The sequence below is a fragment of the Oryctolagus cuniculus genome, chromosome 13 (assembly GCF_051225735.1).
Source record: "Oryctolagus cuniculus isolate XC-2025 breed Fujian yellow rabbit chromosome 13, ASM5122573v1, whole genome shotgun sequence".
Lineage (NCBI taxonomy): Eukaryota > Metazoa > Chordata > Mammalia > Lagomorpha > Leporidae > Oryctolagus > Oryctolagus cuniculus.
Genome location: NC_142879.1, coordinates 17,759,690 through 17,783,859, shown reverse-complemented (window position 1 = coordinate 17,783,859; position 24,170 = coordinate 17,759,690). Strand labels below are relative to the sequence as shown.

The 24,170-nt window shown below is 50.0% G+C and overlaps 1 protein-coding gene across 12 annotated transcripts in view; it reads right to left on the bottom strand.

Moving 5' to 3' along the window:
* The window catches only part of IPO9 (importin 9), a 58,262-nt gene continuing 34,092 nt past the window's right edge, over positions 1 to 24,170 (bottom strand). For 6 of the 12 annotated variants that reach the window (XM_002717601.6, XM_051820461.3, XM_089311290.1 and 3 more), the window contains 11 exons: positions 21,348 to 21,507; positions 17,782 to 18,008; positions 9,454 to 9,602; positions 8,934 to 9,062; positions 7,881 to 8,156; positions 7,434 to 7,600; positions 6,487 to 6,620; positions 5,771 to 5,893; positions 3,838 to 3,942; positions 3,588 to 3,664; positions 1 to 3,201 (listed from right to left, as the gene is read on the bottom strand). In XM_002717601.6, coding sequence (XP_002717647.5) covers positions 3,091 to 3,201; positions 3,588 to 3,664; positions 3,838 to 3,942; positions 5,771 to 5,893; positions 6,487 to 6,620; positions 7,434 to 7,600; positions 7,881 to 8,156; positions 8,934 to 9,062; positions 9,454 to 9,602; positions 17,782 to 18,008; positions 21,348 to 21,507 — 1,658 coding nt within the window. In that variant the 3' untranslated portion in view covers positions 1 to 3,090. Of the gene's footprint in view, positions 3,202 to 3,587; positions 3,665 to 3,837; positions 4,343 to 5,770; positions 5,894 to 6,486; positions 6,621 to 7,433; positions 7,601 to 7,880; positions 8,157 to 8,933; positions 9,063 to 9,453; positions 9,603 to 17,781; positions 18,009 to 20,293; positions 20,605 to 20,782; positions 21,508 to 24,170 lie in introns of those variants that run through there. The other 6 variants (XR_011381329.2, XR_016218800.1, XR_016218803.1 and 3 more) reach the window with 2 other exon arrangements.

Here is a 24,170-nt window from a genome sequence, read left to right as displayed (position 1 = left end):
CAGAAGTCGGCCTTGTGTTTATTGTCTGCTTACAGGTTACGGGTCCGCCTGGTTGGGGAGAGGTGGCGTCCTTCGCTGGGCAGTCCTCTAATTCCCAAAGCAGTGTCCTGCGACCCCTGGTCTCAGCTTCTCGCCCTGACACAACTTGGCTGCTCTGCGCTTGCTCTCCTCTGCAGAGGGCGCCTCCTCTCCCAGGCTGCCCCTCCATGGCCACAGCACCGGGGAGGGCCAGCAGGACCAGGAAGACGGAAGATCCTCCACGCCCCCCACCCCCCTGCCAGAGCACCTGCTTCTACTGTGCCACACAGGTGTTTCTTGGACACATTCACGGCTCCTGGCCTCAGACGCGGTGCTGTGTGAGCACAGCTCCCGCAGATGGCACTGTCACCCCGCCTGTGCTGAAAAGCCCTCACCCTTAGTCTCCTCGTCCACAGCTCGGATCCTAACTCGTCACGCTTCCCCGAGGTTTCCTGCTACCCCAGTGTCTAAGCAGTACCATCTAGCGCTATTTCTTCCGTAAATGACTTCAAGTTCTTTTCTGGAATGGGTAAGGCATACAAGATGTTGCTAATTAATCCTCATACATGTCAAAGGAGAGCCAAGGACAGAGTCCAGGGGCACCACATTACCAGAAGTCCCTCCACAGCAGGCCGACCTGCAGCTCGAGTTACCGACAGCTCCCTCCCCGAATGCTTTACTACGCTCAGTGACCTGGTTAGTGAGATGGAACACCGTAAGGCTGGCTCGGCATCACTTGCTCTTAAGCACTGAGTATCTTCTAGAAGCGCAGGGACCCCATCATTACCCCGATCTGGAGCCTTTGGGGGTAGGTCCCTACTTCCCAGCCAACGTCACTTACAGGTCCATGGTCTGTGGTCACAGCTCCCTTTTCCGGGCCTTTATCTGCCTTCCAGTCTTCTCGTGTCTCTCCAATTCTGCATTCAGAGTCCTGGGCAGCCCCAGCGTCCAGGCCGATGCTCAGCTGGGAGGGAGCTCTGCAGCGTGCTGGCGCCGTAGGCGCGCGCTTCAACTCCAGCCCCCGACCAGTTAGCCTTGCCCTTTCCAGACGCAAGCTAGTTTCTTCTGGTCAAGCAGGAGACAGAATAGGAGCTCGAGTTCAACTCGGTCACCACCACTGGCCCCCAGGAGATCTGTTCTTCCTGCTCGCACTGGACAGCCTCTGACTCTTCGCCGCCAACAGAGCGGACACAGCACTATGGAGGTTCCATGGGCTGCCCGAGGAATGCTCTGGAAACGAGCTTCGGCACGCCAAGGGCTCCAGACCTTCCGCTCTCCACCACAGCTGGTCTGCTGGCCAGGGGCGGCCACCCAGCGGGTACTAGCGCCTTTTCTCCAGACTGGAGTCCTCCTCTCAGACAGGAGGCCCAGTCTGTCCCACAAAACCAGCATGGGAAGGGAGGACCTCACCAAGGGACTTGGGGCCACTGAGGCACTAGATGTAGGCTGTTTTTTTCTAGCAATCAGGCCCACAGGGACCCGGAGCCCCAGGCCTCTCCAAGCTCAGCAGTGCAACACTGCTGGCCCAAGATCATCTTTTTGTGCCAAAACCAGGTTGGCGGGACCCTGTGGAATGATTTTTGTCAGCACCAAACTCAACCGGCACTGCCTTGAGACCAAAGCCCGCGCTGGAGTTTTCTGAGCACCACCTGGCCGGAACTGCCACCGCTCACCCATCATCAGCGAGTCCCCGACTCAGGATGCAGTGGGGCAGGGCGGGGCGGGGCGGGGCGGCACACAGCCGCAGGCGTGCACATGCACCTTCAGGGCTCTGCAGCCGCATGCCTGGAGCACGACAGCAGGGACACCTAGTGGCACACAGTCTTTTCCAGCTACAACGTCCTTGGGTTTTTTTTCCATGGAGCTCTCCGGGGGCCCACCCCGGTGGTGTGGGCTCAGACGCACTCTGTGTTTCTCCTCTCAGCGAGATCACCCGCCTAAACACAACCCTGTGGCTACTGAGACACAGGGCACCAGGTGCGGCGGGCTTCGCCTCCCCTCCTGGGCTGAATTTCTCAGTTAAGGGAATGTCTAAAAAGATCTTACTGAACAGTGCCAGTTCTCTAAGAATTGTTCAGTTCTTTAAGAATTGGCAAGCACAGGAGAATGTTACACAGGCTCCACCCAGCCCTGTTTCCTTCTTCCACTTTCCTTCTAGAGGGGACACAAGGCAAGGAGGTGCTTAGACACCTTACACAAGTGGACTGAATGCATCTGTGAAGATCACTTTACTGTCCTAGAAAAATACACATCGCAAATCTGAGGGCTACGACTCACGTCGGAGGACTCCTGAGGGCGAGGGGAGATGACCTCTGACTGTCGACTGTGGGAAGTGGGGGAGAGGCGGATTAAATACAGTTGGACCAGGTGGATTTAAAAAAATCCTTTTTCCCCATGTTTTTTTCTAAAAAAGGAAAAACAAATTGCCATCTGTCTGGCTGATGCCGTGTGTGTGCGTGTATATATAGGAACAGCTTGGGGGCAGTGGCTGCGTCATGCATGAAGCAAAACAAGAAGATGACTCCCTTCACGGAGGAGCGTTAGTGTTGTGGGAGGGAGGGGAGAGGCTGCTGGGAGGGCTTAGGTGCTGCTGCTCCTGCTTGCTCCTGCTCGGCCCGAGTGCAGAAACCTGGTGATGTCTCAAGGGGATTCCTATCCAAACGCATCAGATGTCCTGTGAAGGTACACCAGTCTGTTCTAGAATGTAAATGGCCGTGACTTCCTGTGCTCCTGCAGTGGGGCAAAATAATCCATGGACACGTAATCCGCCCGGGCAGTAACGGCCCTGGAATGGCCAGCAGAGGACCCTAGGAACAGAGCGGGGGCAGAGTTGGGAAGGAGAAAGGTTCTGAAGATGGGTCATCTTCCGGGACTTTGAGAAATGCCCTCTGTCCCAGCACTCCTATGTGACGGCACTGGGGGCCTGGTCTGAGTCGTCAGTGTCACTCTGCGAGGCCAAGGCCGAGGGTCAGGAAGCCACTCCAGGTTGAGAAGTGCATCTCAAGGCCACCGAGGGCTGCAAAATGGTCTGTGGCTGGGCCAGGAGGAGAAGCACGCATGGAAAGCTCCCGTTTAGATGCCGATGGTCTGTAGAACCCGCCTCTCGTTGTCATTAAGGTGGCCTGAGAACATCATGTAGCAGGGCTGCTGGGCAAACTGGCAGAGGAAGTCTGTGAGATAGGCCTGGAGGGAAGAAGGGAGCAGGTCACGGGGGCTCCCAGGCACCACCTGCAGTACTGCGAGTGCTGGCGTCTAGACAAACAGCGGCTTCCTGAGAGATGGCTTCTTCGTATTCTTGGATCTACTTTAGGTAGTACAAGCCAGGGACGAAATCCCACAGAAAAACAAAATGTCTCCAGAGTCTGATTTCATATTGCACCCGCAGGACGTTCACAACACAGCTTGAAGACACTGGATGTGAAGTCCCCGCCCACCCAAAGTGCCTGACCAGAAGGCAAGACAGGAACCCCTCCCCTAGAGCTCCCATGATGAACCAAGAAGGCATCTGAGCCCACCTTCCCGTTTCTGTGGCTTGGGGCACTGTCACGCACTTCTCTGGACTCCCTTACCTGCAGATCAATCTGATAGAGAGGATCCTTAAGGGCATCGGGGTCATCTTCCTCATCGTCCTCGTAGTAATCCTCCTCTGTGAGACACAGCCACAAGAGGGCAGTGAGGCGCAGCCCCCCCCCCCCCCCGCCCTTGGTGGCTGAGGCAAAATTGGCAAGGACTCAAGGGACATCACTTGTGAGCCCACCTCCCCCCTTTGCTGGACACCCAATCCTTGGCACAGGTGTGTTCTCTTCCCAAACTGCTTACCGTATTTACTTGTAGCAAGAATGTCAGACAGAAGTTGGCCAGCTAAGCCATCCTCTTCCTCTTCTTCTTCCTCCTCCTGGTCCTCCCACATATCATTGGAGTCATCTACTTGGAGAAGAAAAGCAGCTAGAATACACACATGGGGGACCAACACGGTGGTATAGTGGGTATAGCCACCGCCTGCAGCACTGGCATCCCATATGGTAACCAGTTCAAGTCCCAGCTGCACCCCCCACACTTTTTTTTTTTAAAGATTTATTTATTTATTTGAAAGTCACAGTTACACAGAGAGAAGGAGAGGCAGAGAGAGAGAGAGAGAGAGAGAGAGAGAGAGAGAGAGAGAGAGGTCTTCTATCTGCTGGTTCACTCCCCAGATGGCTGCAATAGCCAGAGCTGTGTCGATCCGAAGCCAGAAGTCAGGAATTTCTTCCTGGTCTCCCACGCGGGTGTAGAGGCCCAAGGACCTGGGCCATCTTCCACTGCTTTCCCAGGCCATAGCAGAGATCTGGAATGGAAGTGGAACAGCTGGGACTCAAACCGGCGCCCATAAGGGATGCTGGCACTGCAGGCGGCAGCTTTACCAACTATGCCACAGCGCTGGCCCCAGCTGCTCTACTTTTGATCCAGCTCTCTGCTATGGCCTGAGAAAGCAGCAGAAGATGGCCCAAGTGCTTGGGCCCCTGCATCTACATGGGAAACCCAGAAAAAGCTCCAGGCTTTTGGCTTCAGATTGGCCCAGCTCTGGCAGTTGCAACCATTTAGGGAGTGAATAAGTGGATAGAAGACCTCTCTCTCTGCCTCTGTGTCTCTGTAACTCTGCCTTTCAAATCAAATAAATAAATCTTTATTTAAAAAAATATATATGCATGTATTTCCTTCCCCAAATCCAAACATCCCAGTACAGAAGAGCTCTGAGGGCTTCTACAATGTGGGCTGTGGTCCCCAGTGGGAGAGAACCAGGGATGGCTGGAGCCTCCCAGTAAGTCTGAATGGAAGAACCTCTAGTGTTCTGATGGCAGATAAAAAGCTGAGAGGGGGCCGGGGCTGTGGTATAGCGGGTAAAGCCACCACCTGCAGTACCGACATCCTATATGGACACTGGTTCAAGCTCTGGCTGCTCCACTTCTGATCCAGCTCTCTGCTGTGGCCTGGGAAAGCAGCGGAAGATGGCCCAAATCCTTGGGCCCCTGCACCCGCGTGGGAGACCTGGAGGAAGCTCCTGCACCCGCATGGGAGACCTGGAGGAGGCCCCTGCACCCGCGTGGGAGACCTGGAGGAGGCTCCTGGCTGTTGGCCATTTTGGAACTGAACCAACAGATAGAAGAGCTCGCTCTGCCTTTCATATAAAGAAATAAATATTAAAAGGGGGGAGGAGGGCTAAGAGACTCTTGAGTGGAACCAGACCAAGAAAGTTAAGTTTGTCTCCTGGATGGTTCCCTGCCCCCAAACTCTGTGAGAGCCCACAGGCAGATCTGAAAAGCAGCCCTTGACACGCTTAGCACAGTGCCAGCCAGAGTAGCCATTCAATAAACTTGAAGTCAATGACTTAACAAACCTAACTGGTGATTTGACCGTCTGTAACTCGTTCTGCCAGGTTACAAGTCTCGCGGGAGGGGCTAGCGCTGTGGAGTGACAGGTTAAGCTGCCACCTTTGACGCCAGCATCCCATATAGCACTGATTCATGTCCCAGCTGCTCCACTTCCAATCCAGCTCCTGCTCATGGCCTGAGAAACGCAGCAGGAGATGGCACAAGTGGGCCCCTGCTCCCCATGGAGAGATCTAGAAGATTCTTGGCTCCTGGCTTCAGCCTGGCCTGGTCCCAGCTGTGGTGGCCATCGGGGGAATGAACCAGCAGATGGAAGATCTCTGTCTCTCCCTCTCTCTCTGTAACTGTCAGACAAACAGTGTCTACGAGGAGTCAGTGTGGTGCACCTTGACTCCACTCTGCAGGAGGGGCCTGGCGAGCGGCGTTGGCCTCCATGACGTTGGAGAGCTCGTTGATGATCAATTTCAGGATCTTGACCAGCAGAGGAATGTTTGTCCAGCGCTCTGGGTCTGGAAAGGAAGGGAGAGGCCTCCAGTTAGGCTGTCCCTGGGTTCACCAGAGTTCACCACCCCTCAAGGTGTCCACTGTTCCTGACTGTACCCAGCCACCAAAAGATGGTCTAAAGTGAAATAATTGTATTCGGCTTGGTGGTACCACAGTTCAGAAGTTAGGAGAGATTAGAGGAGAGAGCTTTTTATCAGTAATCAAGCTGTGAAACCAAGTCACTGTGTAGGGCATGAGGGAGCAGAGATGACTATAAACCTACAGTTAAAGACAACAGCTCTGTACTCACTCCTAAGAACTACTGCAGTCCCAGGCCAAAGACAACCCAGTGACAAAGACATGCTGACCATGCAACAGAGCCCTGAAGGGATAGGAAGCTGCGGGCCGTTGGCACCTGGGACTATTTTTACCAATTTTCAACAGGAAAGAACCGTACGTTCTGAGCTACTGTTAACCTACAGTGTTCTGCTTCATCAAACCCATCACTAACAATTTTGCCTTAGAAACACAGATCACAGTATGTCGCTGCCCGCCACCCCAGGCAGCCCTAGCCCGACAGGAGCTGGGGAGAGCCCCGAGGGCAGGCAGCGTCGCCCACTTTTGGCCGTCTTGGAACGGGTGCGGATGCCCTCGTCCATGCTGTAGATCTCTTCGCCCTTCACGCGGATGTCCTGCAGCCGTTTGTCATCTGCGTTGATGCCATGCTGGAGGAGCTTACAGAGCGCCACAGAGCTGGCAAGGAAAAGCCACGAAAGGTCAGCCAGCACCCACCCAGAGCTCCTTCCAAGGAGGTAAGAACTCTGTCCTAAGACTCTCCTTCATGGTGGACATTCTGTCCACAGCTGAGTAGGTGACAGCAGGTGAGAACCTGTGAGATGGCCCGAGGAGATCTGCTCCTGAACACCAGGGTTGCTAGCATCGCGTGGGCAGTGAACTGCCGAGAACACCGGGACGGAGGTTCAGGGCGCACAGTCAGAAGGTGGGGGTTCTAAAGCTCAGGTGAAATCTGGCAGAGGCGGCTCTCCGGCCAGCAGAGAACATAGATATTTGGTGTACATGTGGGGATTTCAACATGGCAGCCATTCAAATATATAGACTAGGAGTTGGCACTGTGGTACAGTGGGTTAAGCTGCTGCTTGCAACACCAGCAAATCTATCAGAGGGCTGGTTCGAGTCCTGGCAGATCTGCTTCTGATGCAGCTTCCTGCTAACGTGCCTGGGAAGGCAGCAGAGCACAGCTCTAGTACTTGGGCCCCTGCATCCATATGGGAGACCTGGAAGAAGCTCCTGGCTCCTGGCTTCAGCCTGGCCCAGCCCTGACTATTGTGGCCATTTGGGGAGTGAACATCTCCCTCTGTTTTTCCCTCCCTCCATGTCGCTCCACCTACCAAACAATCTTTTTTTTTTTTATCCAAAAATATGCAGAATAATAAGGAAAGGGAAAAATGCGGGTAGTTTGATGTGTGAAACTAAAAGCCAATGGAACAAGTCAGGAAGAGAAAACTGGGTAGGGACAAGTGGCCGGGAAAAAAGATGGGACCCTACCTGACTTTGCCTTCGTATTGTCCATAGAAGAGGTGCTGCCGGCTCGTCCACTCAGCCATCACAAACTCCAGGGCAGGTTTGCCAGTGGGGCCAGGGAGGCTACACAGGAACTCCAAGAGAGGTTCCAGCTGAGTGTGCACCAGGTGAGCAAACACCATGATCAGAGACTAGGAGAGAACAGACACTGCTTCAGGGAATTGGCCTCACAGACACAGGAGCCCAGAGGGGTGGGCTGGCGAGTCAAGAAACAGACAACGCACTGCGGGGACCACCCAAAGGGCAGGAGAGAGGGAGATTTTCTTGTCCTTGTTTCTTGGGTCGGAACTGATTCAATTTACTTCACTTTCTAAAAGGACAGTGAGAGAGAGGGTAAAACAACTCAGGCCCCGCAACCAAACCCTGTGCCCATCATGCGGGAGGAGGGAGCGCCAGCGGGGCTGTGCTGACCTGCATGACGCTGAGAGTCTCGGCCTGCTGCATCTTACTGAGGATGGCACGGAGAATCTGGTCCAGGTTCTCCCCCAGCTCCCGCCCTGCCTTGGAGATGAGGGTGGAGACGAGGCGGCCCACAAAGGCTGCGGTGAACTCTGAGGTGCGGGGGTCCAGGAGCTGGCTCACCACTTGCATCACGTACCACAGGCCATTGTGGCCCTGCTCATCATGCCACTGGGCCACCTGTTCCAGCGTCACTGACACATAGGCGCGCAAGCACTCTCCACCATTCTGGGGAGACAGAGGTGGCAAACAAGATGAGCACTGGGGACCACTGGCTGGGAGGCCCTCAGCCTGACCCAGCACATGCTCTTCTGACAAGTCCTCCTCCTGAGCGTAGAGAGCGCCCATCTCTGGAGTCAGGAACTGTCTGTTATAGACATGTGTTACCAGATCCTCCCAATCAGCCAGCCTAAAAATGCTCATTTCTATTCCAAGAGACAATGGCCAAGCAAATCCAGTTTTAGCCACAAAGACCTACCTCTGGTATCAGAAAAACAGATCTAAAAATAGATCTGGGACTCTCTAGGCCTTCATGGGAACGAACACAGACCTCACATTAACCACCATTTGCCCAGGGATTTCCAGGTCGATCGTTACTCAGTTCCCACAGCCTTTACAATCGAGTGCGGTTCTCAACACCCAGGGACTGGGACTTCAGAAGAGGAGCACGCACAGGCTTATTACCACTTTGCGGACTCCACAAACAAGAAATCTTGACTTTCTTATGGCTACAAGTCTCCATGTATATAATCTCTTCTGTTCTGTGGTAGCAATACCGAGACACAGACGGGCAGGATGCCCGGCATCCAGTCGTTAAGGTTATAACACATCTCAAAACACACAGAGTCTGGCTGAAGCAGCCAGAGCCCCTCCTTGGTCCTCTAGGTAAACACAGTGTTGCGAGGCTGACATTTCTAAACAAGGAGACTATGGCAGCCGGCAGCCTGCTCTGAGGCCCTGTGCAGGGAGCTGTCTCCTCTACTCTGGTCCCCGCGAGTCAGTTACCTGCATGGTGGCGTTATCGTCTGTGTGAAGGGTGCACTGAGCCACGGCAGGGAAAGCTTGACAGATGAGGAGCTGGGAGAGCGGCGGCTTCGTGTTCCGCACTACGGTGGTCAGGATGTCAATGGCTGTCTGAGGAGGAAGAAAGGAAAGGGTCGGAACTGCCTCTGGGGTCCGGTGTCCAAAACCAAGGCCCTGCTGGGAGGATACAACACAGCGACCCAGAGGAAGCTCACTGCTGAACGGCAAGGGTCCCAAAGAAAAGGAGCGATCTGACAGCAGAGTGCTCGCGGCCTCCTCACAACAGCCCACCCCTTAGCAGCACGGCAGGGGCAGTGCATGGCAGTGCACGAGCCAGCGGGGGACAGCTTGGTGCTGCTGTGTAATGGTGGTGTTGGGTCCAGCTCCTGAGGGCACTTCTGGAATAAGAGCCGTTCTCTGAAAGCCTCAGCAATCACCCATGGTTCTTGTGGGCACAGCAGCCTGCCCACCCTCCCCCAACACCAGCCTTGTAGCCACTCACCGCACAGAGTCCTGCAGGGATCTTGTCTGCCGGCGCCTGCATTATGCTGACCAGAGTGGGAATGAGCCTCATCTGCATTGGGCCCTGACAGGCCTCGATCTGGGACAGCTCCTTGAAGATGTCCTGAGCCAGTGAGGCGACAACAGGATCTGAAGTGGATAAGGCAACATGGAATGGCCCCTGCTGAAGGCCTGCATGTGCTCCTGGCTTAACAGTGCCCACTGCTGGTCCTAGTTAATGTCTACGCTGATTACCTATCAAAAACTGGTACCTGGTAGGGTCACATGAATAACCTGTTAGAACAGGAGAAATGTCAAATCTCCAAGAGGCACAGTACTTAGGTTGTTTTATCTACAGCAATGACTAGTCAGTAATAACTACTCTTAAAACAAAATATGGCTTTTTTTTTTCTGGAGCAAACCTTTAAGGTCCTTATTCTTATGAAGCATGGGATGATTACGAAACCAAATACTAGGGACCAGCATTGTGGTACAGTGGGTAAAGTAGCAGCCTGCAATGCCAGCATCCCATATGGGCAGTGGTTCAAGTCTCCGCTGCTCCGCTTCCCATCCAGCTCCTTGTTAATGTGTCTGGGAAAGCAACAGAAGTTGGCCCAAGTCCTTGGGCCCCCACACCCATGTGAAAGATCCGGAAGAAGCTCCTGTCTTCAGTCTGGCCCAGGTCTGGTCATTGCAACCATTTGGGGAGTGAAACAGTGGATGGAAGATCTCTTCCTATCCTTCTCTAACTCTGCTTCTCAAATAAATAAAATAAATCTTAAAAACAAAACAAAACAAACAAAAAAACAAACAAACAAACAAAAAAAAACTGGGGCTATCACTGTGGTACAACAGTTTAAACCTCTCCCTGTGGCACCGGCATCCCATCAAGGTTCCAGGTCGAGTCCTGGCTACTCCACTTCAGATCAGCTAGGAAAGCAGTGGAAGATGGCCCAAATGCATTTGCATGGGAGACCTGGAAGAAGCTCCTGGCTCCTGGCTTTGGATCAACTCAGCTCTGGCCACTGTGGCAATTTGGGGAGTGAACCAGCAGATGGAAGACCTCTCTCTGTCCCTCTACCTTGGCCTTTCAAATAAGTAACTCTTTTAAAAAACAAACAAACAAAAAAAACCTTACTCACTAAGCATGCTAAACTGCTGCTTAAGACACTTGCATCCTGGCAGATACCGTGGCTCACTAGGCTAATCCTCTGCCTGTGGTGCCGGCACACTGGGTTCTAGTCCCGGTCGGGGCGCTAGATTCTGTCCTGGTTGCCCCTCTTCCAGTCCAACTCTGCTGTGGCCCAGGAGTGCAGTGGAGGGTGGCCCAAGTCATTGGGCCCTGCACCCGCATGGGAGACCAGGAGAAGCACCTGGCTCCTGGCTTTGGATCAGCGTGGTGCGCCAGCCGCAGCGGCCATTTTGGGGGGGGGGGTGAACCAATGGTAAAGGAAGACCTTTCTCTCTGTCTCTCTCTCACTGTCCACTCTGCCTGTCAAAAAAAAAAAAAAAAAAAAAAAAGACACTTGCATCCCACAATGAGTGCCTGGGATCAAGTTCCACTTCCACTTTTTTTTTTTTTTTATCTTTAAAAGATTTATTTATTTATTTATTTGAGAGGTAGAATTACAGACAGAGGGAGAGACAGAGAAAAAGACCTTCCATTCACTGGTTCACTCTCCAAATGGCTGCAATGGCCGAGACTGGGCCAATCCACATCCAGAAGCCTGGAACTTCTTCCAGGTCTCCCATATGGATGCAGGGGCCCAGCAATTGGGCCACCTTCTGCTCTCCCAGGCCATAGCAGAGAGCTGGATCGGATGAGGAGCAGCCAGGATACAAACTGGCACCCATATGGATTGCTGGTGCTGCAGGCAGAGGCGTAGCTCACTATACCACAGTGCCAGCCACCACTTTTTTTCTTTTCTTTTTTTTTTTTTTAAAGATTTATTTATTTACTTGAATGACACAGTTACAGACAGAGGGACAGATAGAGAGTGATCTTCCATCCATTAGTTCACTTCTCAAATGGCTCCAAGAGCCAGCGCTGGGCCAGACAGAAGCCAGGAGTCAGAAGCTTCTTCTGGGTCTCTCATGTGGGTGCAGGGCCAAGCACTTGGGTCATCGTCTTCTGCTTTCCCAGGCCATCAGTTGGGAGCTGGATCAGAAGAGGAGCAGCTGGGACTTGAACCGACATTGCAGGTGGATGCTTAACCTTCCACGCCATAGTACCAGCCCCTCCACTTCCACTCTAATCCAGCTTTCTACTAGCGTGCATCTTGGAAGGCAGGACTCCATCACCCCATCCAAGTGGGAGGCCCAGATGGAGACCTGGGCTCCTGGCGTTGGCCTGGCCTAGTCCTGGCTGGTGTGGGCATTTAGGGAGTGAACTAGAAGACAGATGACAATTCACACTGTCACTCTGCCTTTTAAAAGCAACAACAACAAAACTTCACTGATACTTGATCGAGAAGACACTAGCATTTCAAAAACTACCTAAACCCTGTCTTTTCCCCAAGGAGAGCCACGTACCACCTTCTGGGGGTAGTCATGACAGACAAGAACCCCAAAGTCATTTTTGGAGCAAAAGGTGAAACTCTCAAAAAAGCAGAGTCTTACGAAACTGTAGTCCAATCAACTTTACCTACAAGGGTACTTCAAAAAGTGCATGGGGACAAGCTGGCGCTGTAACATAGTGGGTAAAGCTGCCGCCTACATGCCAGCATCCCATATGGGTACTGATTCAAGTCCCAGCTGTTCCACTTCTGATCTAGCTCTCTGCCATGGCCTGGGAAAACAGTGGAAGATGGACCAAGTCCTTGGGCCCCTGCACCTGTGTGAAAGACCCAGAAGAAGCTTCTGGCTCCTGATTGGTGCATCTCTGGCCACTGTGGCCATCTGGAGAGTGAACCAGCAGATGGAACACCTCTCTCTCTCTCTCTCGGCCTCTCTGTAACAATTTCAAATAAATAAATAAATCTTAAAAAAAAAAAAAAGTGTATGGGTAGCTGGAATTTGGTGTAATAGGTAAAGCCACCGACTATGACATCAGTATTCCACATTGGCACTGGTTCACGTCCTGGCTGCTCCACTTAGGATCCAGCTCCCTGCTAATGGCGGGGAAAGCAGTGGAAGATCGTCCAAGTATTTGGGACCCTGCAACCCACATGAGAGAGCCAAAGGAAGCTCCTGGCTCCTGGCTTTGGCCTGACCCAGCCCTGATGGTTAGGGCCATCTGGGAAGTGAACCAGTGAATGGAAGATCTCTCCCTCTCCGTGCAACTGACTTTTTTTTTTTAATTTTTATTTTTTTAAATTTTTTTTATTTTAATTTTAATTTTTTAATTTTTAGACAGGCAGAGTGGACAGTGAGAGAGAGAGACAGAGAGAAAGGTCTTCCTTTGCCGTTGGTTCACCCTCCAATGGCCGCCACGGCTGGCGCGCTGCGGCCGGCGCACCGCACTGATCCAAAGCCAGGAGCCAGGTGCTTCTCCTGGTCTCCCATGGGGTGCAGGGCCCAAGCACTTGAGCCATCCTCCACTGCACTCCCGGGCTACAGCAGAGAGCTGGCCTGGAAGAGGGGCAACTGGGACAGAATCTAGCGCCCCGACCGGGACTAGAACCCGGTGTGCCAGCACCGCAGGCGGAGGATTAGCCTAGTGAGCCATGGCGCCGGCCAACTGACTTTCAAATAAAAATTTTTTGTGGAAAATACATATGAAAAAGCTATTCATGGATTTCACAATTTGTTGTAGCAAAATAATCTTTTAATTTTCTTATTTTTAAAAATTTTATTTACTTATTTGAGAGATAGAGTTACAGACAGAGAGAGATCTTCCATCTGCTGGTTCACTCCTCAAATGGCCACAATGGTCAGGGTTGGGCCAGGCTCTGGGCCAAGAGTCAGGAGCTTCTTCCAGATCTCCCATGTGGGTGCAGGGGCCCAAGCACCTGAGCCATCTTCCACTACTTTGCCAGGCCATAGCAGAGAGCTGGATTGGAAGTTGAACATCTGAGACATGAACCGGCGCCCATATGGGATGCTGGCGCTGCAGGCAGAGACCTAACCTACTATACCACAGCGCCCTTCCCTATATTTTCCACATACTTTTTGAATGATCTTTCTTCCTTTTCCTCTGTGATGCTGTGTAAACTGCTCCAGCATGGCACAAACATTTATATAAATAATATATATGTATAATAAAAATATCCTATTCTATTAGCATGTAAAAATATATGTACTGTGCATTAAAAGGTATGTTAAAAGACCACTGATACTGTATGTTAATAGAAAAAAATTGTGAACAACCTAGCTGTTCATTAACAGAACTGGATAAAAGGAATGCTATACCACAATTGAAAAGCGTGGGATATATTCAAGAATATAATGTGGAAAGCTCTTCAGGATACATTTTTAAGTAAAAAAGCAAATCAAACAACATGCTTAGTATATCATATCATTTAGCATATCATAATATATAGTAATCTGTACCTCACCATATTTTCCTGAGCTTCATATCAGTTTCCTCTTTTATTTTTTAAAAAAATCTTTATTTCATTTATTTGAAAGCCAGAACTACAGAGAGGAGAAACCCAGAGAGATCCTCCATCTGCCGGGTCACTCTCCAAACTGCCATAAAGACCAGGGCTCAGCCAGGTGAAACCAGGAGCCAGGAGTTTTCTTCAGGTCACCCACATGAATGCAGGGGCCTAAGAGCTTCCTATCCTTTGCTGCTTTCCCAGGTGTATCAGCAGGGAGTTGGACCAGAAGTGGAGCAGCCAGGACTCAAGCCAGCACCCACCTGTGATGTCAGTACTGCAGACTGTGGCTTAACCCCTTGTGCTATAGCACCAGCCCCGGAGTTCCCTCTTAAAAATACTTTTAAAGTATTCTAATAAAAAAGTATTAATAAATATACCCACTCAGAAACACTTAAACTGCAGAAAAGCATTTAAAAAAAAAACTGCAAATCTACTACCTAGAGATAACTACCCTTTAATACCTTTTTTTCTTTTTTTAATTTAATTTTAATATTATTATTATTATTATTTTGATAGGCAGAGTGGACAGCGAGAGAGACAGAGAGAAAGGTCTTCCTTTGCCATTGGTTCACCCTCCAATGGCCACTGCGCTGATCCAAAGCCAGGAGCCAGGTACTTATCCTGGTCTCCCATGCGGGTGCACGGCCCAATGACTTGGGCCATCCTCCACTGCCTTCCCGGGCCACAGCAGAGAGCTGGCCTGGAAGAGGGGCAACCGGGACAGAATCCGGCGCCCCGACCGGGACTAGAACCTGGTGTGCCAGCACCGCAAGGTGGAGGATTAGCCTATCGAGCCGCGGCGCCGGCTTAATATCTTGACGGTATTTTTTTCTGCCTAAATATCAATACACATATCCTTTTCTTTAAAAAAAATTTTTTTTAAAGATTTATTTATTTGAAAGGCATAGCTACAGAGGGAGGGAGAAGAGACAGAGAGGTCTTCTGTCTGCTGGTTCACTCCCCAAATGGCTACAATGGCTGGGGCTGGGCCAGGCCGAAGCCAGGAGCCAGGAGCTTCTTCTTGGTCTCTCATGCAGGTGCAGGAGCCCAAGGACTTGGGCCACCTTCTGCTGTTTTCCCAGGCGTATCACCAGGGAGCTGGATCAGACATAGAACAGCTGGGATCTGAACCAGCGACCATATGGGATGCCAGTGTTGCAGGTGGTGGCTTAACCTGCTATTCCATGACACCGGCCCCTATACACATCCTTTTCTAAAACAAAAACCCAAATGCAGCTCATATTCTGTGGACTTTTTTGAGATACTGGCTTTTCACTTATTATAATGTAAGTACTTCCCAATGGTTTTAAGTATTACTTTGAGACTTGAGTTTTAAAGGTTGCATAATATGACTGTACTTCATATTAACAGAAGTTTAGGGGTGGGTTTTGGCACAATGGCTAAAACTTTGCTTTGGAATGCCCACATCCCATATTAGAGTGCCTGGTTTGAGCCCTAGCTTCTCTGCCTCCAATCCAGCCTCCTGCTAGTGAGTGCCCTGGGAAGCAGTAGGTATTGGCTCAAGTACTTGGGTGTCTGCCACCCACGTGGGAGATGTAGACACAGTTAATGGCTTCTGGCTTTGGTCTGGCCCAGCCCTGGCTGGGGCAAGCATTTGTGGAGTGAACCAGTGGATGGAAGATCTCTCTTTCTCTATGTTGCTCTGCCTCTTTAGCAGATGGCAGTAAATAAACATAAAAAAACAAAAACAAAAACAAAACTTAAAAACCAGAGAAAGCAGGCATTGTAGTTCAGCAAGTTGTCACCATTTGCAATGCTATATCAGAGTGCTGGCTCAAACCCCAGCTCTTCTCCTTCCAATCCAGGTCCCCACTAATGCACCTGGGAAGGCAGTGGATGATGGCTCAAGTACTTGGGCTCCTGTCACACACATGGCAGAACCAGATGGAATTCTTGGCTCCTGGCTTTGGCCTCTCCTAGTCCTTGCTGTTGTAATCATTTGAGGAATGAACCAGCAGATGAAGATATCTTTCTCTGTTGGTATGTCTTTCAAATAAATAAATAAATCTTAAAAGTTTGTTTTTTAAATCTATGCATTAAGAGGGGTTTTCAAAAAGTTCATGAAAAATGTGTACTAGGGGCCAGTGCTACAGCGCAGTAGGTTAATCCTCTGCCTGCAGTGCTGCCATCCCATATGGATGCTGGTTCGAGTCCCGGTTGCTCCTCTTCCAGTCCAGCTCTCTGCTATGGCCTGGGAAAGCAGCAGAAGATGGCCCAAGTCCTTGGGCCCCTGCACCTGTGTGGGAGACCGGAGGAAGCTCCTAGCTCCTGGCTCCTGGCTCCGGATTGGCGCAGCTCTGGCCGTTGCAGCCATTTGGGGAGTGAACCAGCGGACGGAAGACCTCTCTCTCTGTCTCTTTCTCACTGTCTGTAACTCTAACTTTCAAATAAATAAATAAAATCTTTTTTAAAAAAGAAAAATGTATACTAATATCTGTGCAGGAATTTCAAAATGCTTGCACTAAAATAAGATTCTCTTTCAATTCCCCTTCTCTACAAACTTTTTTTTTTAAGATATCTTTCTGGAACTGGCATTGTGGTGCAGTGGGTAAAGCTGCCATCTTTAACACCTGCATCTCATATGTGTGCTAGTTTGTGCTCCTGCTGCTCTGCTTCCAATCCAGTCCCCTGCTGATGTGCTTGGGAAAGCAGCAGAAGATGGTCCAAGTTCTTGGAATCCTGCCACCCATGTGGCAGACCTAGAAGAAGCTCCTGGCTTCAGGCTGGCTTAGCTCTGGCTGTTGCGGCCATCTCGGATGTGAATATGTGGATGAAGATTTCTTTCTCTGGCTTTCCCTCTGTAAACTCTGCCTTTCAAATAAATAAATAAATCTTTAAAAATAAAGAGAGATTTCTTCCTCTGAAAGGCAGACTCGGGGCTGGTGTTGTGGTGCAGTGGGTTAAGAAAGCACCTGTGACGCCAGTGTCCCGTATCAGAGGGCTGGTTTGAGTTATGCCTCTATGACACCCTAAGTGCAGCTTAATCTGCTGTGCCACAGCACTTGTTCCTTCACAAACTTTCTGAAGTACTTGTTTTTGTTTTTTTTTTTTTTTTTTTGAGTTAGTTATTTATTTGAAAGTCCAAGTTAGAGAGAGAGAGAGAGAGGAGAGACACAGAGAGAGAGAGAGAGATATCTTCCACCTGCTGTTTCACTCCCCAAATGGCTAGAACAGCCAGGCTGAAGCCAGAAGTCAGGAACTTCATCCAGGTTGCACACATGCGTACAGGGAGCTGGATCAGAATTGGAGCAGCCAGAGCTCAATGGGACACATATGGGAGGCCAGCACTACATGAGCCATAGCGCCAGGCCCTTGAAGCACTCTTGTACTTCATTTTATGCAGGGATTAATCTTTTCTAAAAAATATTTCCAAAGTTTTCTTACTATAAGATACATTTGATCCACACCTTGTTCATAAATGTCTCTTTCTTTCTTTAGTATCTCCTTTTCTAATAGTTCTAGGTGTCTTCTTTCAGGAAGCTTTTCATTTAGCTGCTCAATTTCCTCTCCTGTTAGCAAAGCTCTGAATCCTGGCTCTTGCTTGTCAGACTTCTACTCACTGTCCACCCCCCCCCCCCCCCAGGCCTCACGAGAGCGAGCATCAGTGCTGCAGAACGGGTCCACATTCTAAAGCTGCTGCATTGACAGCACACCTCTTCTCTGCTCATGATGCTCAAGCCCATCATACCCAGGGACCTTCCCCTGAACCCACCAGCCCCCGCCCACTCGCTGGTGCCCCCCAGCAACACACCCTCTCGTGGGCATACCATTACTGTACTTCAGGAAGATGGCGATGGTGAAGGGGCAGATTTTGCTCTCCATGTTTGCTGTGAATTCTGGGTCTACTGTACACACAATGCACAAGGTTTCCATCACCAGGTTGAGGACCTCTGAGCTGAACTGGGCTGCCAGGTGAATTAAGCCATCAAGGATGCTGGGGAGGAAGGGCTGCAGCACGTGGGTACTCTCTGAGACCTTCAGCTGGTCACAGTAACTAGACAGCAACAGACAAACAAGAATGACTCAAAAGTACATCTCTCAGCTGCTGTTTTCTCAGTCAACTCACATACTACAGCATTTATACACAACATTTACAAAGCTGCTTCCAGAATACAGGTACGCTTTTACATCTCCCTGTGGCACATCACAGGAACATCGGCACCACTTCTATGTTTGTGAATTTATCTCTGCTTTATTCTTCACTACTTCCTTTGAAATTTTCTACTTCTCCCTTTCTGCTTTGAAGCAAATCCAAGTCCTAGCGGTGCAACCGAATTATCAAGCTATTAAGTTAACTGCTTTGTGATACCTCAGACTGTGTTAGTCACATTCCTAGATTTCTATGGATAGTCCCACTATTTTCAAATAGTTAACAGTGCTTTTAATGTTTATCATACAGCTAATTTTTTTTTTTTTTTTGACAGGCAGAGTGGACAGTGAGAGAGAGAGAGAGACAGAGAGAAAGGTCTTTCTTTGCCGTTGGTTCACCGTCCAATGGCTGCCACGGCCAGCGCACCGCGCTGATCCGATGGCAGGAGCCAGGTACTTCTCCTGGTCTCCCATGGGGTGCAGGGCCCAAGGACTTGGGCCATCCTCCACTGCACTCCCTGGCCACAGCAGAGAGCTGGCCTGGAAGAGGGGCAACCGGGACAGAATCCGGCGCCCCGACCGGGACTAGAACCTGGTGTGCCGCGCCGCAAGGCGGAGGATTAGCCTAGTGAGCCGTGGTGCTGGCCCTATACAACTAATATTTAATGGGAGCCTATTTTGTACCTAAAATGAGATCAATTTATACAGATAATCTAAGCGTACTTATAACATTGGTGTACTGTCTGAAAGGCTTAAAGTTTTTAAAGTTTCTTCTACATAGTCCTACTGTCTTTGCTTCTTGTCCAGTCTACAAATATTACCAGGTGCTGATTACCATGCATGTCCAATGGGATCCACTGTTAAAATATACAGCCTGTCTTTACTTTCATTTTTGTTGGAATAGCAGTAAGTCAAGATGCAATAAAAACAGTGTTACTGTAAGTCAGAAGAATCTAGTACAGAAACCAGGCCCTCAGTATGCACTTAATAAATAGTGTCAAGCGCCAACTGTCAGAAATCCTCAATGCCAGGGGAACCACAGGTTCTGGTCTCAGAGCTGTCCACAGACTGATCTTCATCCACGATGCCTTGATTTCCATTAGCTTGCTCTGACCTAGCTTCCCCTCAAGATCTGACGTGGCACTGGCACCTCGACAGCTCTCCACTTCTTAGACCAGGTTGTGGATCCATCTCTGTTGCAGTACTCAGCTGTGCCTTATCCCCGCTCTCCCCTTCACACCTCCCATTCTAAGCGTTTATGGTTAGTTTAAATTTCAAAATGTACAGTCTGAGAGGTCAGACGCCATCATTCGTATGTCTTATGCGCCATGTCATCAAGAAAGTTGCATACTTTAGAGCCAAAGATCTGTTCTACCCAGGCTGTAGCAGAAAGAGAAGGGTCTCTATCATGGTCATGACATTAATACATAAACACAGATAGCATAAACAGTTCCCCAATGCGTTCTAAAGACATCAAATAACGTGCGGCACTTTGACCTCTGCCTCAAAAGGCAAAAAGATGCGGCAGGAAGTGGAAGATGAATTTTGTGTTACTAGTGTTGAGGATGCAACTGAAATGCTTAAGTTTGGATCTTAAAATATTCCTTAAAACAACAATGTAGAAATATAAGTAAATAATTACTGAGTCTGTGGTACACAAGTTGTGAAAAAGAGAGGTAAAAGCAGAAAAAAATAAACAGTGTTTCTAGGCCACATTATCCCAAATATGGTTATTAATAGAGGCAACAGGGGTCAGCGCTGTGGCATAGTGGGTAAAGCCGCCACCTGCAGTGTTGGCATCCCAAATGGGTGCCAGTTCAAGTCCCGGCTGCTCCACTTCCAATTCAGCTCTCTGCTGTGGCCTGGGAAAGCTGTGGAAGGTGGCCCAAGTGCTTGGGTCCCTGTATCCATACGGGAGACTAGGAAGAAGCTCCTTGCTCCTGGCTTCGAATCGGCCCAGTTTTGCTGTTGCGGCCATCTGGGGAATGAACCAGCAGATGGAAGACCTCTCTCTTTCTGCCTCTCTATAACTCTGCCTTTCAAATAAATAAGTAAATCTAAAAAAAAAAAAAAAAAAAAAAAAAATAGAGGCAATCATTCACAAAAGGACATAGGCATAGGTTCTCATTCAGTTTCTGTCACTAATCAATTATGCAAGTTATTTCTCTCTCCAAGCCTCAGGTTCTTCACCTTTGAAAGAAAGGGAGGGGCCAGAGCAGTGGCGAACTAGGTTAATCCTCCGCCTGTGGCGCCGGTATCCCATATGGGCGCCGGGTTCTAGCCCCGGATGCTCCTCTTCCAGTCCAGCTCTCTGCTGTGGCCTGGGAAGGCAGTGGAGGATGGCCCAAGTGCTTGGGTCCTGCACCCCATGGGAGACCAGGAAAGAAGCTCCTGGCTCCTGGCTTCAGATCAGCATAGCTCCAGCCGTGGCGGCCATTTGGGGAGTGAATCAATGGAAGGAAGACCTTTCTCTCTGTCTCTCTCACTGTCTGTAACTCTACCTGTCAAATAAATAAATAAAAATCTGAAAGGAAGGAAGGAAGGAAGGAAGGAAGGAAGGGAGGGAGGGAGGGAGGGAGGGAGGGAGGGAGGGAGGGAGGGAGGGAGGGAGGGAGGGAGGGAGAAGGTGTGTGTGTGGGGGGGTGGTGCTGTGGCATAGTGGGTAAAGCCACCGCTTACAATTCCAGCACCCCATATAGGCACCAGTTCAAGTCCCGGCTGCTCCACTTCCAATCCAGCTCTCTGCTGTGGCCTGGGAAAGCAGTGGAAGATGGCCCAAGTGCTTGGGCCTCTGTACCCAAATGGGAGACTTGGAAGAAGCTCCAGGCCACTGGCTTTGGATCAGCCCAGCTCCAGCCATTTGGGGAGTGAACTAGCAGATGGAAGTCCTCTCTCCCTCTGCGTCTGCAACTGCGCCTTTCAAATAAATAAATAACTCAAAAAAAAAGGAGAGAGGGAGGGAGTAAAAAGGAAAAAAGGAAGGAAGGAAGGGGACATAGCCTAGATGATTCCAGTGCTGGAGTGAATGGAAAAGGAATGAGAAGCAAAGGGAACAGGACGTCTTCTCCTCTCCTCCTCTCATAAAAGCCACGTCCCCAGTAGAGCTTCTTTCCCACATTCATCCTGAAAGATTTCAGCAGCGATTTCCGAGCAAGATACGACTCTGGGGACCTCTGTGGTTTGGGGAATTTAGCCTCAGTAGTTTCCTCATAAAGCAGTTCATACCTTAAGGTAACATACTCACCCCCAGATGGCTCTCACAGCGGAAATTCGAACTGAGGGGGGTTGTGTCTCATGAAGACCACTAACTGTTGCTTGCAGGAACTGCTGGATCAGTTCAGGGGACATAGCAACAGTGAACCGACTGGCAGCCCAGAGTGCCCGGCCCAAGAGGAAAGGAGAAACTGGGAGAAAGATACAACAATAGGGGCTGAGTGATGAAAGTTCCCGTTACATGCCCTTATTCCCTCCCACCTCCACTCACCTTTTGAAAGTAACTGGCTGCTACTGAATGTGTAAAACTTATTTCAGAGAAAAAGCATGATCTTATAGGGTAAAAGCAAATATGTGCTTTTGGCATCGGATCAATTTCCCATTTCATTTTGAACCTCTGACAAAGCTGATCTTGAATACTCTTAGACTAACAAGACCTTACCATGCCAGTTCCCAGCCCCAGCTCTCACTGTCTAGCTATCCTCTCAATGCCTTCTCTACTGTCTGTTTTTTCCTACTCCTGGACCACTATTAGGACTCTACAAATTATAGCTCTGGGAACCAGTGTTGTGGCATAGAGGATAAAGCTGCCATCTGCAATGCTGGCATCCCATATGGTTGCCAGTTCAAGTTCTGGCTACTCCACTTCTGATCTGGCTCCCTGCTAATGTGCCTGGGAAAGCAACGAAGGTGGCCCAAGCACTTGGGCCCCTGTACCCATGTGGGAGACCTGGATGAAATTCCTGTCTACTGGCTTCAGCCTGGCCTAGCCCTGGCCGTTGTGGCCATCGGGGGAGTGAACCAGCAGATGGAAGACCTCTCTCTCTGTCTCTCCCTCTCTAACTCTGCCTTTCAAATAAATAAAATGAGTGCTTTAAAAAAGTTATAGCTCTGTCATTCCTGTATTTAAAACCTGTCAATGAAGTCTACAGTCCACTAAATGAAGGTCACCTTGGTGAGTATGGCACTCAAGGCTCCTCAAGAGCAGCGTTATCTACGATCTCTCTCTCTCTTTTTCTTTTTTGACAGGCAGAGTGGACAGTGAGAGAGAGAGACAGAGAGAAAGGTCTTCCTTTTCCGTTGGTTCACCCTCCAATGGCCGCCGTGGCCGGCGCACTGTGCTGATCCGAAGCCAGGAGCCAGGTGCTTCTCCTGGTCTCCCATGGGGTGCAGGGCCCAAGCACTTGGGCCACCCTCCACTGCACTCCCTGGCCACAGCAGAGAGCTGGCCTGGAAGAGGGGCAACCGGGACAGAATCCGGCACCAGAACCCGGTGTGCCGGTGCCACAAGGTAGAGGATTAGCCTAGTGAACCGCGGCGCCGGCCCTACGATTTCTCTTTACGCCACTGAAACTTAAGAACACGTCCCCTCCCCAGCAAGTCCATCTTACTTTGCCAGCTCTGCTCTGCTTATATTACAAGTCAACATATTTGCCTCTCCTTGCACTACCCAACCAATCCTTTGGGTTGACTTAATCCTAGTTATTTCTGTGTCACTGTAATTCTGTGTCCTTAGCTTTCTTATGTGTCATATTTTGTTCATATTCCAGCCACTGGTGTTACAGGAGACACGAAGTTTATTCACCCTGTCACAGGGCTTAACTTAATACTTACACAATAAACATCTAGTTGATAGGAACTATTGAATACAACCTAACATAAATACATATCATTTATATATAATATTTATATATATATTATGTAGAGCAGTAGTGCTCAAAATACAGTTCCTGAAGGTTATGTATGTATTAAGGTGCAAGTTTTCCAGGTTACATGATGTGAGATTATAACTGATAAAGGTTAATGGAACGGAAAGTACCTTTCTCGTATTAATTTTTAGTATGCCAAATACTGATAACAAAAACCTACATAAAAATATCTTTGGGATTGCTGACAACTTTTAAGAGTCCAAAGGGGAGCCGGTGCTGTGGCATAGTGTGTTAAGTTGCTGCCTGTGGTGCTGGCATCCCATATGGGCGCTTGTCGCTCCCCCATTCGCGGAGGAACAACACAGGACCCTGCGCTGTTCTTTTGTCTGCTCGGCCCTTCCCGGGTTTGCTGCTGGTCCTTCCTGGGTTGGCTGCCGACCCTTCCACCTCTGTGGAAGGGCGGCTCCCCCTGCCACTTTCCCCACTTCCGCGGGGGAGCGGCACACCGCCGGCCGGCTCTCTCAGGGGCTGCTCAGATGTTATCCGGATGTTCCCCTTAGATGTTCCTCGTGCATGTTGTCTCTCTCCTCCTTTATAGTCCTCTTCCACCAATCCCAACTCTGCTACCCACACGCCGAGTACGCTGCTCTCCTCCAATCAGGAGCAGGATCAGTTCCCGCAGGTTATTGGTCGAACTGGAGGCAGCTGTGTAGAAGTTGTTTACTCCTCTCCCAGTGCCATATTGTGGGAGAGCAGATGCATAGAATAAGTCTTAATTCCAGTAACTTAGTCTAGTCCGAGTTGCTCCCCACAGGCGCTGGTTTGAATCCTGCCTGCTCCACTTCTGATCTAGCTCTCTGCTGTGCCCTCAGAAAGAGAAGATGGCCCAAGTCCAAATCCTTGGGCCCCTGCACCTGTGTGGGAGAGCTGGAAGAAGCTCCTGGCTCCAGATCAGCTCAGCTCTGGCCATTGCGGCCATTTGGGGAGTGAACCAGCAGATGGAAGACCTCTCTCTCTCTGCCTCTGGCTCTCTGTAGCTCTGCCTTTTAAATAAATAAATAACAAATAAATAAATCTTTAAAAAAAAAAAAAGAGTCCAAATGAGTCTGCAGACTAAATAAAGTCTGATTGGTGCAGAAATGCTTCCAGCTAGAAGCAGGATTAACACATAAACACACACACTTGTAAATAACACATATAGGGCC